Here is a 26,299-nt window from a genome sequence, read left to right as displayed (position 1 = left end):
GCCTTTAATAAGCATGTTAAATCAATTCACCTGTTAATGGTGATGATGCTGAACTAGCGAATGATTTAGGCTTCAAACTGAAAGTGGCGTTCATCTATGAAGATAACATTGAACAAAACATGTCTTAGACTTGTGTTTATGAAATAAAAGTTATTTTCTACAATAATCCAAAAGCCAATGGAAAAAATCCCATTGGTTTCTCATTGTAACTTCCTGGTTTGCCCACGGAAATAAGCCATCTCTGCAGCACTCATAAACCTGTAATTCCCACTGCACGTGACATGAAAAAAAATTAACCGTTTGCTGTAGTCATGATAAGTGAGTCAACCCCAAATCCTGTTAGAATTTGCTCAACATGACAGTCATAAAAGTCAACATTTTTTTGTGCACCGCTTCTTCTTCTTTTTTTTTCACGAGAGCCAATTTGTCAGACTAGAACAGATTAACATCACTAAAGCTACATTAAAGCTTGAGCTGCACTAATCCTGTTCATTTGTGGGCTAAACTAGGCCACATTGGTATTACATGCATAAGAACCAGCCAATCATTGTTCTTTGACTCAGAATAATTGGTTGCATGTGTTGGTGTGCGTGCAGCCGCGTACGTTTGGTTGTACATGCTCGTGCCATCTGCCGTGCTGAACATATACTGTATAGTCCAGGCCATCAATTGTCACCTACTGTGAGGAAGAGCTTAACTTTGAGGTGACAGAGACGGAGGTTGAATTCAGCTGGACATTAACTCAGCCTTTGCTTCATTTATTTTTAACACATTAAACTCCCACAGCTCTATAGAGCGTAACTTCGAGCTGTCACCGAGGAATAAATTAATCTGCCATCAGACAAAGACGTATTGCACATGCACACACACACACACACACACACAAAACAACGCTGTGAGTTGACGGTGATGAGAAGAAACTCTTCTGCATTCATCAAAATCATCTCAATTTAAATTATTGATCAGGTCCCTTCTTTCCCCCCGTCTTCGACGTGGAAAGGGTAAAGCTAAAAATAGCCTGTAAGCATCAGTGCCTAGAAGTCTTTCCATGTTCTCCCCGTCTGGAAGCATTAGCGGATTCAGATGAGCCTCCTGCAGCTCTCACAGCTTCTGTGTCTTTCTCATGCCCGGCCACACACACATCCACGCTGCCATGCACACACACACACAATACACTTCAACATATACCTGGTATCACACAGTCACAGAGAAAGCGGTTTTCCCCTGGAGTTTCAGTACTGCTTCGGTGAGTGGGGAAGCTCCGCCAGCAACCCCCACAGTATCTCAGCTCTCATTTTATAGACTACTGCCATCAGCATATCTACCGCCCCCTTCATCCTCTCTCCCACATCTCCCTCCTTTCCTCCCTGTCCAACCCCACCTCATGTTGTCCCAGTTCCTGGAGGATTGGCCAATAATACTTTTAACTATGAAGAAGCAACAGAAAAGTCCATTCGCATCTGTCTTGATGGTGCTGGATGCATATGTGTGTGTGTGTGTGTGTGTGTGTGTGTGTCAAAACGTGTGTTGTGAGGTCACATGGTGGCACCACCTGAAAACAATGACCCGTTTCCTCTGTTCTGCCTAAATAGCACGTCTGTCCCTGTCATAACGAGTGAGAGTCAGAAAAGGGGTGGTGTGAAGGATTGCACCTTGATTGAGACTATGCAAACAAGGTGTGATCACACAGAGAAAAAAAGTTGATATGCAAAAGGAAGAACAGGAGATATGCGATGTGAGTAAAGCATGAATGTGTGAAACAGGCAGCTGTTCCTGGACAGAATCATTTTTATTTCTACAGACCTGAAAAAAACAGATAGAAAGTTAACTGCATTAATTATGTAGGCAAAGTTTAATTCTCCTGCACATGGAGGTCATAGTATTTATAGGTTAGGTGTTTCTGCCAAAGGCATATACACAGATTAATAAATAAAAGACAAAATCTAATCTTTTATCTTAAAAGGTCATTGGTGCCTTTAACATGTGAAACAATTCGCTCATCACACGTCTACACTGGTCAAAAGCTAACTCAAAAATGATGCACAATAGTTACATCTTTATAGTTTCAGCCTCTCCATATAAATCTGAAACAACACAGGCCGGGGTGAAATGTGAGGGCAGCACTTGCTTCCATCTCTTTCAAATAAGAAAAGAGCTGGAACTTGACCCAGTAAGCAGCAGGCCACTACACAGCTACTGAATGGATGAGTGACTGTGAGCAGGGAGTTACAAATGACTCCAGAACTGAACAAAAGGCCGAGACTGAGAGGAGCACCAACACTCTGTTGTCCAAATAACACAAATTAAAAAGGATGCAAGTTATATCATTTAAAACCAATCCCAGCACCTATGCACCTATGCAACTTCCTGTTAACATTTTATTATTGTTAACTAATTGGACACTTGCTTGCTTCTCGTAAATTTTCAGATTTTTCCTGGGGGCTGGCAGGAAAAGTTGCGGAAATGGTCTGGAGCAACATTTGCGCTCTTAAATAATGTCCGGACTTCAATGGATATCTGAAAGCAGCTCCACTGAGTAATGCGGGCATTTTAGACAAAAGTGCCCACCAAATGTCAAAGTACGACATGTCACAAAATCATATCGCAAACAAAAAGCCCCGAATATCCAATGAACTATAGACATGGAATGCAAAAAACCAAAAGAGGTTAGGCTGCTAAAACTTGCTTTATGGGTCAAACGTGATCCTATGGAGCCTCAGAGGGGATGTTCACTCACACTGTGTTCATTACCATGCCATGGATACGGAAGTTAAGAGACTTCCTCAATACTTTGCAGAGGAAACGGATGAAGATCAACAGAGACTTGGATGATATCGGATTCTCTGTAAAACAGCCAATTTAGCAAAGTCATATGGGTGAGACTAAGCAGAAGGGTTGTGAGATAAACAAAGTGTGAGACCCCAGTGTCCTCTCAGGAGTGTGAGTAGAGGAGTGTGGCCTCTCTAATGACCAATCAACACCCTCCTCGTTGCCATGGCATCTGTTAGTACTCCGATGGCCTCCCATCCGAGTGTGAGCCGTGAACTCGACACGCAGCCAGAATCCAATCAGATTGCAGAGCTGGCAAGCGCTCGGGTCAAAGAGCAATTCTGACATTTTGAAGAATGTCAACGTTCAACCTTTTGTAAAAGTTCTACAGAGGAGTTTTGCTCTACGGATACGAGGGGTGGATATGGGAAGAGGTGAAAGGCAAAGGGGTAAAAATGGAACATCACACTGCTACAGAGGGCTACAGCAGAGAAGGAAGCAGATTGATAATAACTAGCAAACAGCAGGTGACACTGTGAAACCTCCGGGTCTCAGCGAAAAATGTTCGTAGGATACAGAACAAAAGTAACTTATCATAATTGGACAAAATGAAACTATAAGGTCATGTGAATCAAAGGATAAATATGTCTACTCTCTACTTTTTGCTTTCTGGTGTATTTTTTCCTTCATGAATATCTGAAAGAGTCTCTGTAAAACTGTAAAAATACACTGATGTTTTAACGTGCAGCATTTAGTGACAAGCTCTCTTCAAATACCACAGCAGACAATAAACCTGTCACTTGTCTCAGGCAAAAAAGACAGACACATGTTCAGTGGTATATAAGTGACAGGCACAAACATGAGATGGGAACAAGATAACAATAATCCTCTAAGGGTACAGGGTGTATAATATTGTAGAAATTGTAAAGCACCTTGAGGCAAATTTGCCATTGTGGGTTATATAAATAAAATTGACTCGTCTCCATCACTTTCTATTCCTGTTTGGTGTTATGAGAGCCTGAGGCTTATGCCTGCATGTATGGGGTAAAAGGCCGAGAATACCTGGACAGAGTGTCAGTCTATCGCAAGGCACAGAAAAACTTTCACATCCACTCAAGGACAAAGCAGAGCTCCCAATTCACCCGACCTGCATGTCTGAACTGTGGGAGGAATAACGAAAGTAAAAAGCCCAGCGTGAGAAACACAACGTGGAGCAAACCAAAAAGAAGAACCAGGGCTCGATTCATTTTTTAAAACAATAAATCGTTCCCCTAATTGCAGCATGAATGTTGTGGTAAAATTGATATGCTGATCTGTTAAGTTTATTGCTTTGTTACTGTGAACAATCTGGCTGCAGGGAGCGGGTGAGGACAGGTAGCATCTGTCCCCACCTACTGCCTTGGCAGCATTAGTGTCATCTGCTAGCTGTGGCAGCATCTTGGAAGCACATCAATATGGCTTTATGTAGCCAGGGCCGCTAGTCTCTAGCATGCCAGTCACGCTCTCAGGCAACGCTCGCTCACAGCCTGAGCATCCACAGAGCACCAAGCCAACAGAGCTAAGCGGGACTGAGCTCGCGCTGAACAGGGAGGCCAGGTCTCCATGGACCTGCATGAGGAAAAAGGGACCGTGTCTGTCATCTACCCACACATCCATGGATAGAAGTGTCGGGCCAAGTCCAGATATCGACAATGCCACCATTGTAGCTGTGAGCTTTATTTTCTTGTCTTTTTTCCCCCCCAGCAACACTCCAGTCACGAAATGTTGACGCTCTCATAACATCTCAATTGCTGACAATTTTGGATTAAGTGAGGAGACCGGGACTCCAACAGCCTGGAACACATATTTACTACAATTCATTTAACTGTATCATATTCAAATCAAATGTAACAGACTCTTGTATTTTTACCCTCGGTACAAATGTTATGAAGTTACCGCGGATGCTCACCAGGAAAAATCCAACCTACCCATGACAGTAATAACTGCATGGGACCTTGTCCGACAGAAAAAATAGAAAGGTCACTGGCGGAGTTAATAATTGTGATCGACATGGAAAAAATGAGTTTTCCTTGACCAGAGTAAGACAAAAACTTCGGCAAAAAATCCACATTACTACGTTTTAGTTTTAAAACGCATCACCGCTGCTACATTTTACGCCTGCCGTCCACACTACTCCGGAGTTTCCAAACTCCTACAACTGAGAAGTTTGGAAACGCTCCTCGCCTCATTTCAGTTTAAGAAAATACCAGGGCCACGTTGTAGTATGGACGGGCAAAAACGGAGACGTGCGCAGTCACTTGCATTCGTATTGTGATTGGTTCTAATCGGTCACAGCTCGGCTATCGGTGGTGAAGGCAAAACCTTGTGAGCACTGTCAGTAACAGTTCCATCTTGTCATCGCTTCAAGAAAGGAAATCCCTCGTCTTACTTTGAATTATTGTCGTTTCTGTAAGTAAGCAACTGCAGGGTACACAATCTGCTTCCTGTTTGCACCGGCACACGCATGCTAATGTATGCGAGCAGTCAAGTGATACGCGCTTTCAGGTGTGTTGATATGGACGGGCATTCATACTGATACGGAGCTAAGGTGCTAGAAATTAAAACGTAGGACGTAACCTTGATGTGGATGCCTCAGAGCCAGACGTGTCGAGGCAAAAAGGTCGCGCATCAATAGCAACACGACACGTCACAAACCTGCTGGGGTCCTATGAGATAACACCTCAGAAAGCAGTGTACCTGACAGTCAGATTTGCACAGTGTGAACACTTCACACCAAAAGAACACACAGACAGTGTTTATTTTGCTGTGATAATCTTAGATGGGTCCATTGACTTCTTCAAATCAAGTGTCCACAATAATACTGATCAACAATTTTAACAGAAAACTAGATTGATCATCAACACAACATCATATACTGTGATCAGTTTAAAAAGCTGAAAAACAATAACGCTGGCCTTTTTTCTCAACAAATCAAACTGCATGCAGTGTATAAAATAGAAATTTCCCTAATCTGACAACAGTATATTGGCTCTTCTTTTAAAATATGTGCATATCTACATGGTCAGGGAGGGGCTGTGTGCCGTTGTGTCACCATGTCTGCATCATTGGCTCAGGTAACAGTTTGTAATGTGCAAAAGGCACAGTAATCCAGGGCTATATGGAAGGAAAGCCTAAGTCAAGCCACTGAATTTACCCCACAGATGGAAACAATTTCCTGGTCGGGTTTGTGTCTTCGTCAGTTGATGTAGTTTTGATCCAATTATTATTTATTGATGAATAAAATATTGTTCTTTAGTATTAATAACTTCATTTAGAACCGCCAGCCTGTCACGTACAGACTTATTGCCTCGTGGACTTGAAACCGCAAACCGCTGTCTGGTCCAAAATGTCAACTTTATAATGAGTGAGAAAAATATTCTGAAACCACTGGTTTAGAAAGGTCACTGTGAAACAACTTAATAAAAAAACAAGCTTTATTGCAGCGCGGTCTACAAACATGTGGGTGTTATCTGCATGCACAGCGTTGACTACAGAAGGTGTGAAACGCAGTTAACACAGGAAGTTGGGGGACAGCCTGGTGACCATCTATCTAAAAGGCAAAGCTATTTTTGTCTGGCAACAGTATTTATTACTTTGGTTTTCATTTTAAACTCTGCATTTTGATCATGGCAACTATCAACAAAAGAGAAATACCCCCAAACACTAGAGCGAGATAATATCATGCTGCTGCACATGAATCTAGTCTCAGACCTACACGACCAGGATGTGGTGAGTGGCAAAACACTGGTGCAGCGTCAGCAAAACCCTGCGCACACACACACACACACACACACACACACACACACACACACACACACACACACACACACACACACACACACACACACACACACACACACACACACACACACACACACACACACACACACACACACACACACACACACACACACACACACACTCTTTCCAGTCCCACAAAGAAGACAACCTTTCAGTCAATTTAACACACTGTGCGATAAACCAAACTGCTGGTAGAAGGAGGAGACCGAAACCGATATGCAGCCAAAAAACAATCTAAAATTAAAACTGTATTCCCTTAACTGTGAAGTGATACGAGAGATATGAGCAATTTGAAACCGTCCACCACTTCTCCAAAAATCCTGAAATGTTCCACACTATGTTGCCATGACAATTTATTAGTCTACCACGATTGCGTTATTATTTATTTGTCACTGTGAGGGTAGTAGGAAAATAATGTGTGAATGTGAAGTGGTGTTTTTTTGCAAAGTAACTAATGCTTGGCTGTCGAAGACACAGCTCTAGTTTGTGGCTAGGGAGGTTTCATTGCATGGCCAAATCCTGCCTGTTATGACTCATAGCATTAACCCTTTCATCGCATAATAAAAGTACATACCGCCCCACTAAGGCAAATGCAAGCAGAGCTATGGGATAGGTCATATTTTAGGGCTTGACACATGCATACATAAATAATATTTGCACATGATCAATCCGCTCGGGCCTTAAGAGTCCGTTCAGCACAGTTTTACAATTCAAGGAGCATTTTATTTCATACAGACTTAAGCTAAAGCCAAGACAAAGAAAGGGAAATTGATTAGATTCAGAGAGAAGTGATTCATTCCTCATACGGTTATCTGAAACTGCTCCTTTAAAAACACAATCCACCACAGCCGTAAGCCCCTGCTGGCAGATATACATCCACGACATAACAACTTCCTCAACAGGGATGCCCTCCCGTCCAATCAGGACTCGGCACAGAGTGGAGAGAGCGCTCAAGTCAAATGACTGAGCAGAATGCTCATGTTCCATTTGACCTGAGGGGTGTGCAAACGTTGCTCCGTAGCTGCGCTCCAGGGAGCAGAAGTCCGGATATGAGTCTGACCCTGGATCATACATGGGGGAAGTCAGTTATTACAGCACAGGCCGGTGGTTTATGGGTTTGGTTTTTAAAATCCAATATCAGAACTACATCCAAGGACAACGTTTCAGCCTACTCTGGTCAGCTCAGCAGCTGCACAAGTGAACCATCCACATAACACCTCTTTAATGTCAAAACTCGGTGGGCAAAATAAGACAGCTGGTGTAATATGCAGTGAAAATGTTTTTACATGATATTTGACTTACGGCCGACACCGGATACTGATGTGAAATATAGGTTACTTTATTTCCCATATTCATAAGAGGCAGAATATGATGTTGTTCTTCAGTGGCCACACTCAATTTCCCAGGCTAGCCCGACCACTTTTTTTTTGTCCCTGCTGGAATGTTTGACCACTGAAAGCAGCAGAACTGTTAATGCAGCATGCTGACCCAAGCGTGATCCCTCTAAAACAATCTTTGTGGGGGTCACAATTGCAAGAGAAAGGCCTACAATGGTGAACTTACAGTCAGGCTTAATAACAGAATAGGTTCTTGACAGAGGAAAGTGTGGGGCGCACACACAACAACACCACCACAGACGTAATCATTGCTCCCACTGTGCAAGGCTAGACTCAGTCATGCAGTGTTTGTTCTATGATGCTCACTGTGCCTCCCAAAATACTGTGCAAGTGCATCTGGTAAACACAGCTGCCAAGGGTACACGACATCTTGGCTGTGCAGTCGTACAATTACTGTAATCACACCACAAACAGTAATTTTTTTTGGCAAACAAACGGTGAACAAAAAAGACAATTGGCAAGCACGCACCAAAAATCTTTAAGAAAACAAATTATAAGGCTGCAATAATAATATTCATTATTTAATTACCTATTATTTTTAATAGATGAATGAACTGTTTTGTTCACAAAATGTCTGATGTGTGTGAAAAATACAAATTTCATGAGTGTGACATGTTTTACCTATCCAACAGCCATAATCCAAAAGTATGAAATTTACAGAGGTATGACGAAACAATCATCACTTTCTGGAAGATTCTAGGAAACCAAGAATGTCTAGCATTCCTTTTTTCTAATTAATTACTTCAATTAATAACAAATAATGGCCATATACTAATTATTAACACACCAGTATGTGTGTGTGACAGTCCTTTAAAATAAGTATTGCTCTGTTAAGGACTGCAACTAACAACTGATTTCACTATCACCTAATGTACCAACTGATTTCTTGATTCATCAATCAGTCTTTAAGGTCTGTCCAATGTCAGACAGACATACAGACACCTTATTGCTCCCGAGGGAAATCTTGAAACCTATATCAGTGAATTTTGTGGCACTTATGAATTGAAAAAAATGACCTGGATTATCAATCAGTTGTTCCAAATTGATATTTAAATGATAAAATAATTAAATGACCAGTCACCTCAACTCTAGCTCTATTAACTAAGCGTCAGAAATTTAGTTTTTCCAACTTGTATAAACCATAATAAAAATATTACGCCCGACAGTAGTAATGACATCACCTTACCGTCATTTTCAGATGTGGGACACGCCACCTGTACAACCACATCAAATGTTCTGTCTGGCTTCTCCCTGGAAAACAACAGAATTAAAATACTGTTTATTCTGGGGGAGATGACGCGGGGGGGGGCAGCTGTGGTGAAGACCCTGTGTGTGTTTGCAGTATTGTAGAACAACTGTGCTACAATTAAAATTCCACTACATTCACTGCACAGTCGTGCTCCTGCAGACAGACCTGTGCTCACTTGGCCTACTCTTGAGTTTACATGAGTCACACACTGCAGAGAGCTGTGTGTGTGTGTTTGTGAGTGTGTGTGTGAGTGTGAGACTGTGTCAACAGCAGCAGGTTCGAGCTCCAGCTGCTCCTGTTCGAGGAGTTGCTCTCTTATCTCTGACTACATGGGGGGGTAGTCATGGAGACCTGTTGGCCTGACGTCGTCGTGTCCCCCCCACCAGGTAACCCACTTGCAGGCGGCTCTGCTCGGGGCTAGCGGAGCTGCTAACTGTTGGCCAGCTAGCAGGCAGGGCGACAGACCGGCTGACCCAGATTGCCGTCGGGCCAGCTGGCCCTCGGCTGCTAAGTCCACGGCCGGAGACGGTGGCTCGAATTACCGCGAACATTCCTCCGCGCTTCACCGTTCCAGCGTGACGTCGCGTCGCGCGCGCGCGCGCGCATGCTCGCGCCACTCTTAGCCGTTAGCTCGACCCGTTACAAGAAGTCAAAGGCGCAGACGGCGAGACGAGGGGAATCGAACTCTTACTTTATTCTGGTGTCCATGGTGTCGGCTACAACATCGCGACAGCTCCGAGCTGTCCGGCGGCTCAGCTGCCTGCTCCGCGGGCTGTCCGCGAAGATCCACCGCGGCGTCGTCCGTCCTCGGTCGGTCGGTCGGTCGCTCGGTCGTCGCTCCTCCTGCCTCAGCTGATAGCGGTCACACGCCGCCGCCGACACATGCTTTTCGGAGGTGGGACAGTGCAGCGATGTGTGGCGTCCGTCTTTACACAGTTAACGTAGTCTGGATGTCTTCGCCGGCTTGGTTCCCCCCCCCCCCGCCCTCCTCCTCCTCCTCCACCACCGCCGCCTCCTCCTCCTCCTACTCTCCGAGGTCCGACACCACGGTGGTTTATTTCCCACAACAAACACCACACTCCAGGAAGTGCTGTCAACGAGTCGGTGACGTCAGCGCGTCGGACGAGCACCACCGCCGTCTCGTTTCCCTCCAGTTGACACGAGAGTAACAGGTTCGCTGCAACACTCCAGCAGACTCGATCCATGTGATGATTCATGTGTCTGGTGAGAGAGAAAAACATGACACTGCAATATCAGTTACATAACTGTCCTTAAAAACCAGAGTGGGGTCCTGGGACCATCAGGGGGGCCCGTGAAGAATCATTGATGGATGAAACCCAGTCTGTTTTCATCTGATGTAAAAAAAAAAAAAAAAGTTTGTTTTTTAAACATGTCTTTATTGATTTTTACATAAACTTTACAGAACTTTATATCAACATGCATCAATGCTACATACTGTATATAAAAACAAAGAAGACCAAGAAAAAGAAAAAAAGAAATTGAAATAAATAAAAAGAAAAGAAAAACAACAACAACAAAAATTTTATTAAATAAAAATCATACGAAAGCAGCTCTACTAGTGTAAACATGTAAATATCAGATGAAAAAAACTCAGAAAATAACCAGTACACTCAGGCTGAATTTATCAGCTGATTCATAAATTATCAATTTCTGATTGACAGTCAGGCAAGACTGACTAAAAATCACTTCTCAAATGCAAACAGTTGTTAAATGCAAGTTTTCTGTGATGGTAATCTTAAAGTTTTTCCCTCAACAAAAGCAATGTTAACTTTGTTTTGTTTGGGGATAACGACTTTTTTAATAAAACAATTTGTAACGTTGTTTGTACTGAACTTACATGACAGGGTACATACACAGTTTACGTTGGGCAGTATATGGGTTCTGGGGATCTATATGGGCCAAAAAGCAATTTCCTTTAGTCTCTTATATGAAAATCTGCATGGATAAAGTTTATCTCATGTGAGTCATATAAAAAGACAGTGTGCGGAGATAGGCTCAAATCCCTTGATGAGTTGGGGTTGAAATATTGATAAAAAAAAGCTCTCACATTTCTTATCTAGCCTCAAGTTGCCCATGGGAATGGCACTCCACCCACTGAGCTAAAAGGTCAACTCATTTTAGTGGTGGCCTAAAAGTTTTGAACATATGTTTAGAACTTTTTTTCATCTTGGTCTGAGGGGGAAAGTAAAACAGCCGTGCTTGCCCCTCCCTCATTTCCACCAACTAGGTGCCCTTTAGCAAGGCCCTTTCACCCCTCGACAGAGGAACTGCTCAGCTGTGGTGAGGACTAGTGAAGCCTGGTATGATTTCTTCACTTTCCCCTGCATAATTGCAGTGTGTGATGAGCACACGCCACTGACAGTAATTGTTAAACTACAATTGTCCAAGCGTGAAGTAATCGCTGAAGTTGCAATGCGTAATGCTGTTTTACTTTACAATTATGAGAAACGTGCTGTGTGTATGATGTATAAAGTCATCCTACTGTATATGGCGACTAGGATCTGCTTCAGGACACTACTGTACACTGAACGCAGTGATCATGAAACAGCTGAGTCACCGGTTCTCTTAAAGGGGAAATTCACCCTAGAATAAATATGCTTTTTATGCATTTATAATTTTCTATGATATTTTACAGCTCAACCTTTTTAATTTGAACGGCACAGCTCCTTGTTTCCCGCATGGACACATGTTGTGATTCACAGCTGTAAACTGTAAAGTCGTTCAGTTAAATCTAATTTGGTGTGTAATATCACAAACAAAAATCCTTTGAGCCGACAGCGTCAGCTGCTAATTCTTCAGCGGACCAACTCCCTGCAGTGGCACCTGATGACATAATCAATTAATAACTAGAGGCTCTGATTTCCATCTTGAGGGAGATATTTGCCTCTTTGTAAGTGTTGATTTTCCTTCCCACAGCCACCATCGCTATTCAGTGCAACGTAAATTCTGTTTCAGGGTGGACTTTCCTTTTAATGTTTGCATTGAATCTCATGTTTAAGCAATATTTGTCCCATAGCAAATTGAAACCAATAGCTCAGATGTACGTCTCTCTCCTCTCCAGAGAGTCTGTCTGGATCAGAGCCAGATTTCTCCAGGCTGACTGGAAGGTAATTAAGTGGCAGCAGACTGGGGCATGCTGTTTCAGGCATCCGTATGAAATGATAATGGCAGGGCTGCTGCCTTAACATAAAATACAAAAAAGACAATATGACACACGCAAAGAGACATTAAGCTCATATGAGCGTTGGGTACTGCCAGTGAGGTTTCACATTTCAAGGAACAGTAAACGGTCGCAGATTATATTCACTGATGAGAACCTAACGCTAAACAAAATGTAATTAAGTGTCTCATTGTATTTACCAGACCTGAAAATTATATTTGAGAGGGGCATTTGACCTGAGCCGAGGTGAAAATAATCTTGCTAAATTTAAATGAAAAATTTAATGAAAATACACAAGAACAAGAACATTGGTTTGTTTTTGGAAATGCAGCCTAAACCTAATGCAGTTAATGCAGAGTTTACATAAAGTCTTGCATTGTATCCTTGAGTCTGTGGCAGCATAATTCATTAAAGTTCTGTTTCATCTGTATTCATCAAGTTGTTTTTGCTGTATAAGATGAGCAGTCGGATTGCGAAAACATAAAAAGCAGAAAGGTTTAGAAATATACTTTTGATAGAAAATAACTTGACTTGACTTGACTGAATGTCACCTTTTCTCTGTTTTGGTTTAAATAAGGAGATGACTCAGAATGAGTCTTTTAGGCTTCTTTTCTTTCCTGCTGTGTATTTTCTTTTTTTTCTGTTTTGATATATTGTATATTTATTATTGTGCAAATTAAATGAAGTAAACAGAAAATTACCATATTTTTTCTGTCTAACATGCTTCTCATAGTAGGTCTGCATATATATATATATACATACATACACACACATTACGAGTGATGTGTAATTTGTCTCATGGTAAATTGACCCCACAATGTCAGTCAAAAGACACTTGTCAGGTTTCATTACCCAGAATTCTGGAGTGGACACGTCATCAGAGGAGGCTCACAGCGTAGGACGACCTTGAACGGACTCATTAATGTCCACTCATCAACCTTGCAGTGCTTAGACTCCAAGTCCCCATATATTACTTCAATATTATAAGAAGATGTCTTTCACAAAATATTATCACAAATATCGTGATGGAGTAAATAAACACTTATCTTTTGGTATAGTTTCAATTAAAACATAGCCTGACCTATCGATTATGTAGTATGTTTTCAAAAAAGTTATGTTTCCTTGCTGTATTTTTAAATGTATTTTTGTCAATGTTTTGAGTGTCTTAAATCAAATTCTATTCACCACAATAGTCTTGCAGAGGTCATCTCAAAAAACTGGACAAATACTGGAAAAGTGACAATAGTGCTTATTTGAAATTTTGGAAATTTGGGTGAATATAGATAGATATATTAATGGATAGATAGATAGATAGTTGGATGGATGTATGGTTGATGGATAGATAGATAGATAAATAGATAGAGAGATAGATAGATTAATTAAGCAATTAAAATGCTCAAATCTTAAAATATAATTCTGTGAGTGTCTTCACATCACCAGTCCTTTGGTAGCTTCCTTACAGCAGAGGCGCTGTGTGAACCATTGGACGAGCTGGTCACGTGACACCGATGTGACGTAGGCAAATGAGGAAGTAGAGCAGACTTTCAGTGCACGTGACCCAGAGGAGAGGGCTCAAGGTAAACACACAACTTGATACAGTGCTCGGTCCGTTTCCATTGCGTTTGAATGGATATTTGGTTTGTATCTGCCCGGAAACTGTGACCCTGCAAGACGAGAGGGCAATGTTAAAGTGACTCATCACGTCAGAGACAACTTTCATCCCGCCGCCTTTTTAAACTAAGAGACGGGAGCATGTTCCAGCGGCATTACCCGACGAGAGCCTTGTTTCTTCTCCGCGTCCGGTTTCACACACCACGTGTGGCAATGTCGTCGACACCGAAGCTCTCGGGAGAAGAAGAAGAAGAAGGAAGCCCGAAGCGACTGAGCAGCAGCTCGTCGCAGTTCGACGCGGACCTCAGTGACCCGGCGACGAGCAGGAAGTTCACCCGGGAAGAGGAGGCGGTGCACACCGCCCACAGAGAGGCGTGCGAGGTGAGAGGCATCACTTCGTATCTTATCTTCTCGGACACACTCGACAACCCTATTTTACTGTTCCTACAACCGAGAAAGAAATTGTCAGACAGACCTTTAAAGTCAATCCTTCTGACTGGAATATTCTCCCAGCTAATATTACAACTATTAACTCACTACACATCTTCAAGAACTTCCTTTTATCCTGTCTCCAAACATCATGTTGCTGCCTTTAATGGTATTGTCTTCTCGTGCTTTTAAATTTGTAAAGCACCTACTTGTCAAAGTATAAGTTATAATCTGAACTTCATTCTATGAGTGTTATTATTTCATTATTATTACTTTTCTTTAAATGATCTTATTATATAATTGTATTATTATTATTACTACTGCTACTACTAATCTGTGGGTTCAGGGTAGGGGGGTGTGGGGCTCGGTAAATGGGGGACTTCATGTCTGTATGTATGTAAGTTGTACGTGATTTGTCTGTTGTATTTTTTGTTTTATGTTGGACCCTGTTGAAAACGAGATGGTTCCTCTCAAGGGGCTACCTTTCAATAAACTTATATATATATATATATATATAAATATACATATATATATCTATAGATATATAGATATATATAGATATATATCCAACGATGTTGTGTTGTCATATCACATTACCTTAGATTACCAGTGATGGATGAAAACCAGCTTCTGCTGGTTATGATTTCATATTGTTTATTGTATACAATTATACCTGCACTGGTGGATACTATTATAATGTCTATAGTTCAGAATATTACTCAGGTAAAAGTGCAATATTATCAGCCATATATTGCCTTATAGGCCTGTCACGATGACTACCTTTTTGTTGCACGATATATTGTCTGAGGAATTATTTCCAGTGAAGTGTATCCATATATAAAAAGTATAAATGCCCATGCTAAAACGTTTCATATTATTATACTCTGTAGGCGTATTATAATGCTGGATGATTAATAATAGCCCAATAACATGTAATTAGCAATGTTGTAGCATGATGATGTGGTTGTGTTGAGCTCAAGCGGTATCTGAACACACAGCTAACCCATGTAGTCAAATGACACTAATGCATCATTGAATACAATTACAGCAAATTTATAGGGCTGCAATGCAACTAACTACACAATTACACCAGACCTGATTATTTTGTTAGAGGATCGTAGTCGAGAAGAGGATGTTGTTCTCAGACATGCCTCCCTTTTTAAAAAAACTAAAAACACCATATTTAGCATGTAGCAGGATACCTGCTCCTTAAAAAAAAAGCTCCACAAGCAGCCAAATATCACGAGATGCAAATGATATTGGAGCAATACCAACATTGTTTATGTAATCTGTTACTGTACCAGCTATAATAATATGCTAGCTGTGTGGTACATCTCTAGAGCCCATCTGTCTCCAGGGCAGGGATTTTCCCCCATGGGCCCTCTGCAAAATGAAATGTTGTCATTTCAATGGCTACAAGTGCGTGTAGTGGTATAGTAGACTTCTTTGTTTTGACATAACGCCTCACTGTTCTTGTTCATCCCTCCCCGGCTCTAATATTTATTCTTTTCTGAACCATTTAACAAAGAGATTGTGGCTAGATTCAGCATTCGTGATGTAAAACTCTATCAAATGGTACAGCCTGAAGATATTTTAAGACAATTCCAGTCTCGACAATCTTGTTACTTCGAAGCATACCTATCGAGTGTTTTTATACCCAGCACATGTCATGAAAGTGATGATCATTGTTTATGTCGGCTCCATCGTACCCACCAAATCTTACTTGCTCTTCATCAAACGGAGCCAATGAGCTCTGCGCTGATGGCAGGGGGTGAATAGAGGTGTCACCGGAGTGCCGTTGGGCTTATTTGTTGTAAATATTGTGCTCCTGAGTGTGGATGGAGTCGAAGCAAGTTGGCCGCGACCCGAGGAGGGTGGCAGGGCCTTGGTGGGAAAAGCACAATACAGAAGCAGGGCCCAGCTATGCCAGCTTCACTATGTGGCCCTGCAATGCCATGTGAAATGACAGGCGGTGTCACAAAAAGGCCTGGGGCCTTTTTCCCTTTGTAGCCTGTCAAAGCTCACCAACTAGTGGGCTCTCAGTTTGAAACAGACTGAGAGATGACATTTTCTAACTTCCTGAGGGACGGCTGAGGAGTTCAGTGTTTTTCACATGCAGAAGGTGTTTGTGTGGCTAAATGCAAGACGAACAATGGGTCCAAACACAACAAAGAACTGATTGAGTTGATTGTGTTGGAAATATATATGTATATCGTTTAAGCGTCCTGCAAATACCCAAGTCTAAAAAAACAACCTTTTTACAGTGCGCTGTGAAATGCAAAAGGACATCGCTAATTAATTAGCAACATCATAAGAATTCGACTGTCTTTACATCTGTTTCTATCCATAGAGGTCATCAATTCCCTCTTCTGGTTGACCCACAGCAATCTGTCTCTACACATATATTCACATTCAGTATTGATGCCTACACGTGTCTTTGTGTTTGGGTGTGTGTGTATATGTGCTGTATAGGGGCTAAGTATGCAGGGGTCAAACATCCCCATATGTGTTTCATATGTCATACTAATTAAATAATAATACCTTCATTATACTCAGGCAAAGAAGCAGATGTATGTCGACCCTTCCAGTGGGTACAAGGTGTTCACGGAGTATGCCCACCTTCAGAGAGGAAAATGCTGTGGCAGCGCCTGCAGACATGTAAGCTATTTGTTTTCTCTTTGTCTCCGGTTGCATCTTCCTCCAGTTGACTTCTGTGCTGTGTTTTCTTCCGTCATATGGCCTCAGCTGTGTCGTTTTGTCCTGCTGTGCTCTGCTCTGCTCTGCTCAACCCCTGCTCTGTGCTCTTCTGTTTCTGTGGTCTGTTTTCCCCGCATTAACCTTCAATCTTCAATTTTAACTTCCACGTCTCATAAGAGCAATTTGACAAATGTTTGTTATTTTTCTTACACCCAAAATGTCACGTGAAAACTAGTTGTATGTGTATTGCGCTTTAGGGCATCCCAACGTCAGCTGTCTATGGTGCTGAAAAAGATGATAAATGAATTTAATTAACTGGAATATTTCCAGTTAACCTCTTTGTTCCTAAACAACACAAATGCTAATAAATCATTTAACTTGTTATGATAGTGTGCCCTAATATTCAGTTCCAGCTTGCTGCATTATACATGACACTTTTTACACGGTGTAAGAAAGTAAACCTGTTGTTCAGCTTTAGATCTAAAAGTGGTGATTTTCAAAAGTGTAAGACAACTTATCAACATACACTTGTCATAATGCTCTTAAAACTGATTAAAAACTGATTGCACAGTGTAATGTCAATAGAAAAATGACACCAACCTCATTGATATTGGTCCCCTATGGGTCTTGCTCTCACCATGTTATTCTCTTGACCACCGGGACACGTTCTTTTGGCCGAATCACCCGTTGTGTAACCAAAGCAAGGGAGAGAAAAGCATTCTCCCGGTATCTATCCCCAGTGTTGGAAAATGGCAGACAAATTAACAAAAAAACTACTCAACCTCGCAGGAGAGAAAAAAGATCTGATTGAGTGAGGAACAAAATCCGGCGAAGAAGGAGATAAAACGAGTGAACCTCAGACGGGCATTGACTCCGTGGAGGGATTTGAGAGGCTTCAAAAAATTACAGATGTGCAGTTTGTCTTCTTTCTACTAGATCAGTAAGTAACACAACCAGCCGTACTTATTAATACGACTGGGCGATTAACTCAAGGTTATTTGTTCAAAGGTGTAGACACAAATCCAGCTTGTTTAGGGGACACTATGAAATAAGTGTAAAGTTAAAGTGATGGACTGTGTGTCCAGGAAAGTCCAGTGGATGACTGTACTGTGCTGTACATCACTGCTGCCTAAAGACAACTTTATATATGAATGAGAGAAGAAAAAGGACGAGGAAAGTGACCAATCTGTGTTTGGACTTTATTATAAGTAACCAGGAATTCATTTTTTTTAGTTTTCACGTCTTTAGTTTATAAAAACTTCTAGGTCAATAAGAGGTGCAGAGTGGGTTGCATGGTCACTTTGGCCTTACGATAGTCTTTGGTTGTGTCCTGGTGAGAAGGATTCTGGTCTGTCAAGTCCACATCCTGTCCCATCCCATCCAGTCTTGTCTTATAATCTGTCTAGTCCTGATTTGGCTTTATGTCGCATCCTGTTCCGTTTTGTTTTGTGCTTTCCGCTCCTGTTGTCTTGTTCTCTGCACATGTTGATGTCTTGTTCTCTGTCTAACTAAAGATGTTGCCATTTAACACCGATTCCTTTTGTTTTAATTCTCCTCTAGTGTCCCTATGGCCAAGTCAACGTGAAGGACCCTGCGACGAAGAAACGGTTTAACTCTTTATTTTATGTATAGGGCCGAACAGACTCGGAGTGTGAGACCCTGTTTAGAATGGAGCGCATGTTGCTCGTCTTCTGCCTGCCGTTATTTTGACTACTCGAGTCATTTTTTATCAGTGTACTAAATGATGAAATATGGGTAGTGACTGTGCAATACTTACCTCTTATGAATCACAACTATTCTCAAGATTATTTCCATTCTCATAAGACGAGGATGGAGGAGGATGGATTTGTTCTATGGACGCTCATGTAAAATAGCCTTTTATCTCAATCTTTGTTTTGTTATTCTTTTCGTCTGTGCTTTGTTTCTCGGATGTCCAGTGTTACGCCACAAGCTTAATTTTACGTTTCTCTCAACAGTATTGAATATTAAGCGGTGCTCTGCTCGTCTGATGCATTTACAAGGGTGGTGGGAGTATGGAGATGAAAACTGAAAGAGCATTTAAGATCTTTGCCCTCAAGATAAAGGGCATTTAAGCGAAAGTAAGTGTAGATAGTCAGACGGAGTCTTGTGCTCTTTTGCTTTGCATCTCTTGTTATTTTTTCTCCCAAATGTACAACCACATGAATATTTGCATCATTTACACTCCACAAGTGCTCGACTGAACTGTCTACCTCTGACTGAAATACTGTGTTGTTAAAAATAGGCAGGGGCCAAGGGTCGGCCCTCACACTTGGCTGTGCTGCTTTTACACCACTTGATGGAATCAGGCTGTTAACAAACATGCCATGGACATCAACAGCAGCCCTCCCCACCGGACTCGCAGCTCAGCCTCCTGGCAACACTTGGCTACAGCGCAGCTCCCCGCAGCTGCTCCCCTGAGCTGAAGCCTAATGAACTCCTGGGCCGTCCTATCCCAGCTCTGCAATGGATCGGCTCATGTTGAGGAGCATGCTTACACGCACACATGCATAGGCAGACCAACTCCATCAGAATACCCCGTGGCTCCTAATAGGCCAATATAGAATAAAGGTTGCACTAAGCGCAGCACTTCGTAGCCCACAGTAATAGTACAAGGTGGGGTCAAGCGCTCATACAGCGCTACCTGTGCGTGCAGGAGATGTTGAGGGAAGATGTGCCACTCAATTCGAGTGCATGTGGGCAGGCAGCGTGATGCCTCCAGGCGCTGGCTACAAACCTGCCACACACACTCGCCCGTCTCCGCGTGATTGGGCAAACAGCGTCGGGATGAGAGGATGTGTCTGCCGCAGAATTCTGTCGCAGCCGCCTACTGGCGCGGCCACAATTTTTTCCGCGGCAGGTGGGTCCCAAAGGCAAGTGCTTAGTGATCGGAGCAAAGCCCTGTGAGCGGCTACAAGGAGATTCATGATCCCAACAGTGCTGGGGAGGACAGGTTCTCGGGGACGCGTCGTCAGGCGGGATGAGAGGCGAATTTATTTGGTGTTATTCTAAACCGAGGCAGCGGAGCGTGCGGCAGCAACATTTCTACAGCGGGACGGCAAAGGTGTCACACTCATCAAGTACCTGGGCCCGCTTGCCTGCCGCGGCTCTGCGGGTTTTGCCTAGGGACTTGTCTTGTCACATTAAAGTAGATGCATTGCCATTCAGGGCCTCGCCAGTCCCGCAGCCTGACCATGAAATAGGCCAACTTTCATGTCTGCCTCATCCCTCCACGTCGTCTCCCCAATCCAGTGATGGCACAATTTGAAATGTTTTTTTGTTTTTTTTTCCCTTCCTCCCATCATCTTGTAGCCCAAGCAGTTGGTGACTTAGACACAAACAGCACAGCAATACTTTAAACAGATTTATGGAGAGATTTACCACCAGACTGCGAGGTCAATCACGATATGATGAAGTATGTTTTTTTCTTAAGCCTTTTCTTGATTTGTGTCTCTTTAAATGTGTGATTGGTGCATGGCGAGAAAGCATTTAAGTAAAAAAAAAAAAATGGTTCGTACACAAATGTTTTCATTACCAAATAATGAATTATAGCTCATTTAATTTATTTGACAAATCTTCAAATAAATTTTTTTAAAAATTGAATTTTTTTTATTTTAATTTGGTTGTTCGTGATGAAAAATGCTTTATTTCTCAATATGAGCAAAAAAATATACACACATTCATGAACACATGGCCCCGTACACAGACCGACTGACAGACCTGGTATTCCCACGGCACAGATGTGCTCCCACTTTACAACAGCCAACCAGACGTGAGTTGTTTATTTCAGGCCTTTTTTTTTGGACTGAACATCTCTGACCTTCAGCTGGAGCATATGCTGCGCTGGAGCAGAGTGGCAGCGATATACCGCGTGCCTTTTCCACAGGACGGTGGCACTAGCCGCAGAGAAAGAGCGAGCTGTCCAGTTTGGAACTGTGACCAGACCGGCTCTAGTCACAACCAGTTAACAGGCCAAGCAGCCCCACCTCCTCCACCCTCCCTCCCGCACCTCCTCCTCCTCCCCTCCATCTCAAACAACCACAGAGGCCCTGCGGCCAATGGCCCCATACCACAGTCAGTTACAGTGTCTCCATCACTGTTGGCCAGACCAGCCAGGAACTGACACAGTGTTGGTTGAGGGGGGGGGCGAAAAAAAAGCTTGAGTGTCAGCCGTATGATGGCTGAAAGGAACATCAGTCTCAGCAATTGGCCAGCCTCTGCTGTGTGTGTGTGTGTGTGTGTGTGTGTGTGTGTGTGTGTGTGTGTGTGTGTGTGTGTGTGTGTGTGTGTGTGTGTGTGTGTGTGTGTGTGTGTGTGTGTGTGTGTGTGTGTGTGTGTGTGTGTGTGTGTGTGTGTGTGTGTGTGTGTTTGTGTGTGTGTTTGCATGCACGTGTGGGAGCGTGCACAAGTGTCTTGATATTCCACCAGAATTTGAGCAGCCCCTACATCAACGTCTGGTCGCTCTACACAGACAATGTCAGCTTGCCTCGGGGCAGCAGCGTCCACAGTGGTCATATGGACAACCGGATCCCTGTGGTTGAATTAGTGATAAAAAAAAAAAAAAAAACACACACACACATGGCCACTGAGTGACAGTCAGTGCATCAGATGCCTTCGGACAGACGGGGGCTGCAAATAGCACGGAGTCTGAGTTTCTCCCTCAGACCGCAACTGGTGGTCAGGCCCATGCCAGGCCGAGTCGTGGCTGCCAGATGAGACCAGATGAAAGGCGAGTCGGGGGCAGTCGCAGGGAACCTAAATGCCCAAGGAGCACTCTGGCCTGTTTGTTTCCCTCCAGGTTCCACTCTGACGTGATCACATCTGTGATTTCTCGTCTGCGCTTACAAGACGTGCGTTTTTACCATCTCACCTCTTACATATTTCACGTCATGGTTGAAGTAGAAAGAAGGAGCCCGTTTGACAATTTAACAACATATACAAGCATCGCATGAACCGGTGTGTCGGCTCCCAAAAGCCACTTTGCCCCATAAGGGTTATATAGCGATAAAGAACATCCATCTATTATGTTCCCATGTCCTTTCTAGTGTGGCCAGATATGGACTAATGCGTGCACCATTCCCCAGGAGGATACTCTGTCCCCTGAGGAGACGGAGGGCTTGTGAGGGTGTGTGTGTGTGTGTGTGTGTGTGTGTGTGTGTGTGTGTGTGTGTGTGTGTGTGTGTGTGTGTGTGTGTGTGTGTGTGTGTGTGTGTGTGTGTGTGTGTGTGTGTGTGTGTGTGTGTGTGTGTGTGTGTGTGTGTGTGTGTGTGTGTGTGTGTGTGTGGTGGCACTGTTCTGGAGGCAGGGAGGGGAGGCAGGCAGCAGTTGGTGTGCAGAGAGCAGAGGCTCAGGCTGGCTAGTTAAGAGCTTCTCTCTCCTATCCTCCATCTGCCAGGGACCGGGGTTGTGATTTGAGCTCCAGCAGAGCAGAGCAGGGAGGGGATCGAAGGAGGGGTGGGGGGAAGCGGTGGTGCTGTTGAGACGGGTAGAGGGGAGGGGGGAGCGTTGGTTGGAGGAGACGGAGAAGAGAAAGTGGAAGAAGCGGGGAGTTGGAGGAGGAGAGGGGGGGTGGGGGACTGAAGGGAAGATGGTGGGGGCCCGGAGAGAGAAAATACGGATGGAAATGAAAAACAGGATACATGGCGACTGAGACGCCTCAAAAATCTATTTATAGGCTTTTTCTCATCTAACATTATTTTTTCTAAACCTCTGCTAAACATTTCAATTCTAGGTAATGCTAATAAATTAACTGGCTATATTCCATCCCAACTTGTGCATTTTAATATTTCCTTTCCCCCCAATAACTCTGTAGCCATGTCCGTGGTGTGTTTGTAAATATTTCCAGGATGTCTCATCACCCACCCAGGCTCATGTGACTGGGCTACATGTGACTGGGATTCAGCTTTACAGTGCTCCACTCCTCCCTCTGTTCCTCCTCCTCCTCCTCCTCAAACCCCCCTCTCCTCTCCTCTCCCTTCCCTTACCACTCCTCTCCTTCATTCTGTCAGTGTTTAGCCTGTGGTTCCCTGAACCACGGTGGATCCTGGGAGAGCCTTCCCGCCTGCCGCCGCCGCCGCCTCCGCCTCCTCCTCCTCCTTCACCTCTCTTTCCACTCCTTGCCTCGTCGCCTCCACCTTCTTCCTCCGCTCCCTTTCCTGGCCATGCTTTTGGGAGTGACTGAGAGTTCCCTCAGCGAGACTTGAGCGTCACTCGAGGTGACCCAGAAATGATAACTCCAGATGAACCCTGGATGTGTGGTAATCTAACCGCCATGCCCTACAGCAGAGAGGAGCCGGGGAGCCAGGCAGGCTGGGCATCCCGGTCGGTGCTGCATCTGCGGTTCCACTGTTGTACCAAGCTCGCTGCAGAGCTGGGTATCACGCTTGGGGAGCGCTGTGTGCACAGTGCGCGTCATGGTACACAGTGAAATGGATCTCAGTGCTCGTTGCATTATTGATGAGATACATTGTGATGTCAACCCAGGCGGAAGGAGCCGAGCAAAATGACTGTTAGCAGTATGGCACACGATCATTTATGCAAGCAGTACAGGGGAGTAATTAATCGTCACCCTGTGCTCCCAGCCCCATGTGCTCACTCACACACGATCCTGCTCGCTTGTCAGTTGAAACCGGTTCACCTAAATGTCAGTGTGAATGGGTTTGGGACGTCCTGCCTCGTGGACGACCTCCCTTTGTAATGTTCACTGTAAATACAGATGGACGAGCGTGCCCTTTAAACTGTTTTACATTGTTTTATCAATTTTATTATTATTCAATAACTTGATTTTAATGATCCAGCAGTGCACAATAAAAAAAAATGCAGCATCATTACCATGACATCTTCAATTATCTTTGCAATTTTGTAAAAGTTAAACTTTAAATTAAATAGTCTTGTTAGCGGTCACAAATCAAACCGTCTTCAAAACATAAACCCTAATTATTTAAACTAAAATCTTGACATTATTAAACAGTGGTGGATGTTTCAGCATATGACATGAGGTCTAATGTGTGTAGAATAGTTCCTGGCTGAATACACTCAACACTGACTGTGTACTGATTGTATATATACACACTGAATGTGAATATGAATATGAAGTTTGTCACCTCAATTCACCAGGTAGAGTTCAAGGGAAATGAACTGTGAATTAACTTATTTCAATATTCAGTTGTGGGGAAAAAAACAAAGTCAAATGGGCCAGAGGCTGATCATTATACTAATAATTACCTGTGAATTATTTATTTTTAAATCTGTACCGTTTTGATGATTTATTGTTCGTTTATCATTTTAAAAACAAAGTATGATCTTAAGTAAACAACTGCACATCTGTTTGGTTTTGGGGTTTTCTACCACTGGAGCCAAGTCCACGTGACCAAAATGCTTAAAATTCAGATATTAATGAGCTTTTTTTTTCCATTTCGATTTGATGTTGATTATTCAATACCAAATCTTTTTGTTTCTCTCCCACAGGCACGTGTTGTTCTTGTTGTCTTGCGTCATGTCTCTGTCGGACTGATTGATCCGGCTTGACTGTACAGACCTTTCCAATCGCTCGTTCACACGAACCTCTGCTCTGCAGCCAGTGGAATCGGGGCTGCGATCGTTTGACGTGAGATGACACAGTTTGTGATTATAATTTTTTCAAGAGCTATATAAACTTAAGCTCGCCATGTCATTTTTTTTATTGGAAAATGCGGTTTATTCGTCTTTCTGGGGCTGAAATAAAACTTTGGGAAATTGAATTACTGCATGAGTTGTAATGGCACAAATCGGTGCGTAAAGGGGAAAAAAAAAAACTGACATTACTGGATCTTTAATATATACACAACTATAGTTACCATTTGCCGACCACCGACTCCAGCTCTTGCAGATTAATTCCCATTTAATTTACGAGTATATACATCACAGATTATAACCTACATGGCTCGTGGCTCTGCCCGTTTTCTGAGTGTGTGTGTGTGTGTGTGCCGAGGGCCAACTGCATACGAGGAGAGGAATATTTAAATGCCCTGTGTTTTTTAATTGACGCTCGAGCAAGAAGTGTGTAGGCTCAGAAACGAGGAACAGCCCCCATCTACCGGCAGCGGCTCCTCTCGTCTCCTCTGCGCACTGCGCGCACAGTCCGGAGCTGCTCAGCCTGCGCGCTGCACCGGGGATCTGGATCTCACACCGGCGGAGCCTGCAGGTAAGAAGACCTCTTCTGTGTGTGTGTGTGTGTGTGTGTGTGTGTGTGTGTGTGTGTGTGTGTCTGCGCGGGGAATTAACGAAGCGGGGTAGAGGCTTTTTGCAACAAAGAGAGGGGGGGGGGGGGGGGGGGGGGGGGGGGGGGAGAAAGAAAAGAAAGGACCAAGAAAAAGCGTGTGAAGTAATGTGCGACAGATCTGGTGCCTGATACATCCAGTGGCTTAGAGGCGAGTCTCCGGGATGGATGTGGTGGAAGGCAACACTCTCTCCACACATATACATGTGTATATACGGAATATTATAAATGAACATTTGCAGCCTGGCAGTGATCGTAATTGCTGAAATACGGAACACAGGAGTTTGGTATTAAATCGTGTAAGTTGAACGCTGCAGGGGGAGATGGAGCCACACACCACAGAACGAGGCTTTTCTTAAAATGCGTATTGTTTGGATCAATGACTGAGATGAGAGGTTTTGTTCGCTTTATTCATTCATTCATTTCTATATTTATTTATTTTAATATATAAAAGTGCCCCCAAGTCATCCTGGGTTTACACTCGCCCCTTTAAACATGGCTGTTAACACTTTTTATATTTATTTTCTCTTCTTTAATGTTTTTTTTTAGAGCGTCGAGATTTAAATACGAGCACAACCTGAAAAATGACACGTAATAACAATCCGATGGTATTTCGTGTTTTAAAGCCTTAATTTGGTCAAACGAGATCACGAACCTTGAATTAGGGCAAATCATTCCTCAGGAGCTAAACGGAAGATGACACACACAATCGCCCAGATGAATTCCCCTCCTCCCTTTAATTAGAGCCAGCAATGACATGTGCTATAGGAACGTATACCTTGTTTCGTGAACATTATTTATTAAGAAAACGTTTATTTAAACCAATTCCAGTTCCAATTCAATACAAAATT

General features: G+C 43.3%; 3 protein-coding genes across 8 annotated transcripts in view; 2 read left to right on the top strand and 1 right to left on the bottom strand.

Moving 5' to 3' along the window:
* Positions 1 to 10,227, bottom strand: part of dennd1b (DENN/MADD domain containing 1B) — a 101,881-nt gene extending 91,654 nt beyond the window's left edge. For 3 of the 4 annotated variants that reach the window (XM_035648718.2, XM_047337001.1, XM_047337002.1), the window contains exons 1-2: positions 9,947 to 10,227; positions 9,193 to 9,257 (exon numbers count right to left, since the gene is read on the bottom strand). In XM_035648718.2, the coding sequence (XP_035504611.1) occupies positions 9,193 to 9,257; positions 9,947 to 9,963 (82 nt within the window). In that variant the 5' untranslated portion in view covers positions 9,964 to 10,227. Of the gene's footprint in view, positions 1 to 9,192; positions 9,258 to 9,946 lie in introns of those variants that run through there. The other variant, XM_047337000.1, reaches the window with a different exon arrangement.
* Positions 10,228 to 13,986: 3,759 nt separating this feature from the next.
* Positions 13,987 to 20,794, top strand: c13h1orf53 (chromosome 13 C1orf53 homolog). Its single transcript, XM_035648728.2, has 3 exons — positions 13,987 to 14,428; positions 17,033 to 17,134; positions 18,734 to 20,794. Exons 1-3 carry the CDS (start codon positions 14,189 to 14,191, stop codon positions 18,803 to 18,805), a joined length of 414 nt encoding a protein of 137 aa, XP_035504621.2. The 5' UTR covers positions 13,987 to 14,188; the 3' UTR covers positions 18,806 to 20,794.
* A 1,997-nt stretch (positions 20,795 to 22,791) lies between these two features.
* Positions 22,792 to 26,299, top strand: part of lhx9 (LIM homeobox 9) — an 18,017-nt gene continuing 14,509 nt past the window's right edge. For all 3 annotated transcript variants that reach the window (XM_035648722.2, XM_035648721.2, XM_035648720.2), the window contains exon 1: positions 22,792 to 25,373. The gene's annotated coding sequence lies outside the window, so the exon portion shown is untranslated. The remainder of the gene's footprint in view (positions 25,374 to 26,299) is intronic.

This window comes from Scophthalmus maximus, chromosome 13 (genome assembly GCF_022379125.1).
Source record: "Scophthalmus maximus strain ysfricsl-2021 chromosome 13, ASM2237912v1, whole genome shotgun sequence".
In the NCBI taxonomy this organism is placed as follows: Eukaryota; Metazoa; Chordata; class Actinopteri; order Pleuronectiformes; family Scophthalmidae; genus Scophthalmus; species Scophthalmus maximus.
Note: the sequence above shows the minus strand (reverse complement) of the source record. Positions and strands in the feature narration are given on the sequence as shown.

Bases quoted from the DNA above. Each gene is read 5' to 3' on its own strand.
- c13h1orf53 (XM_035648728.2), top strand. From the start codon at position 14,189: ATGTTCCAGCGGCATTACCCGACGAGAGCCTTGTTTCTTCTCCGCGTC. The intron at 14,429-17,032 runs GTGAGAGGCATC...CATTATACTCAG, and splicing joins CCCACAGAGAGGCGTGCGAG to GCAAAGAAGCAGATGTATGT. The intron at 17,135-18,733 runs GTAAGCTATTTG...ATTCTCCTCTAG, and splicing joins GTGGCAGCGCCTGCAGACAT to TGTCCCTATGGCCAAGTCAA.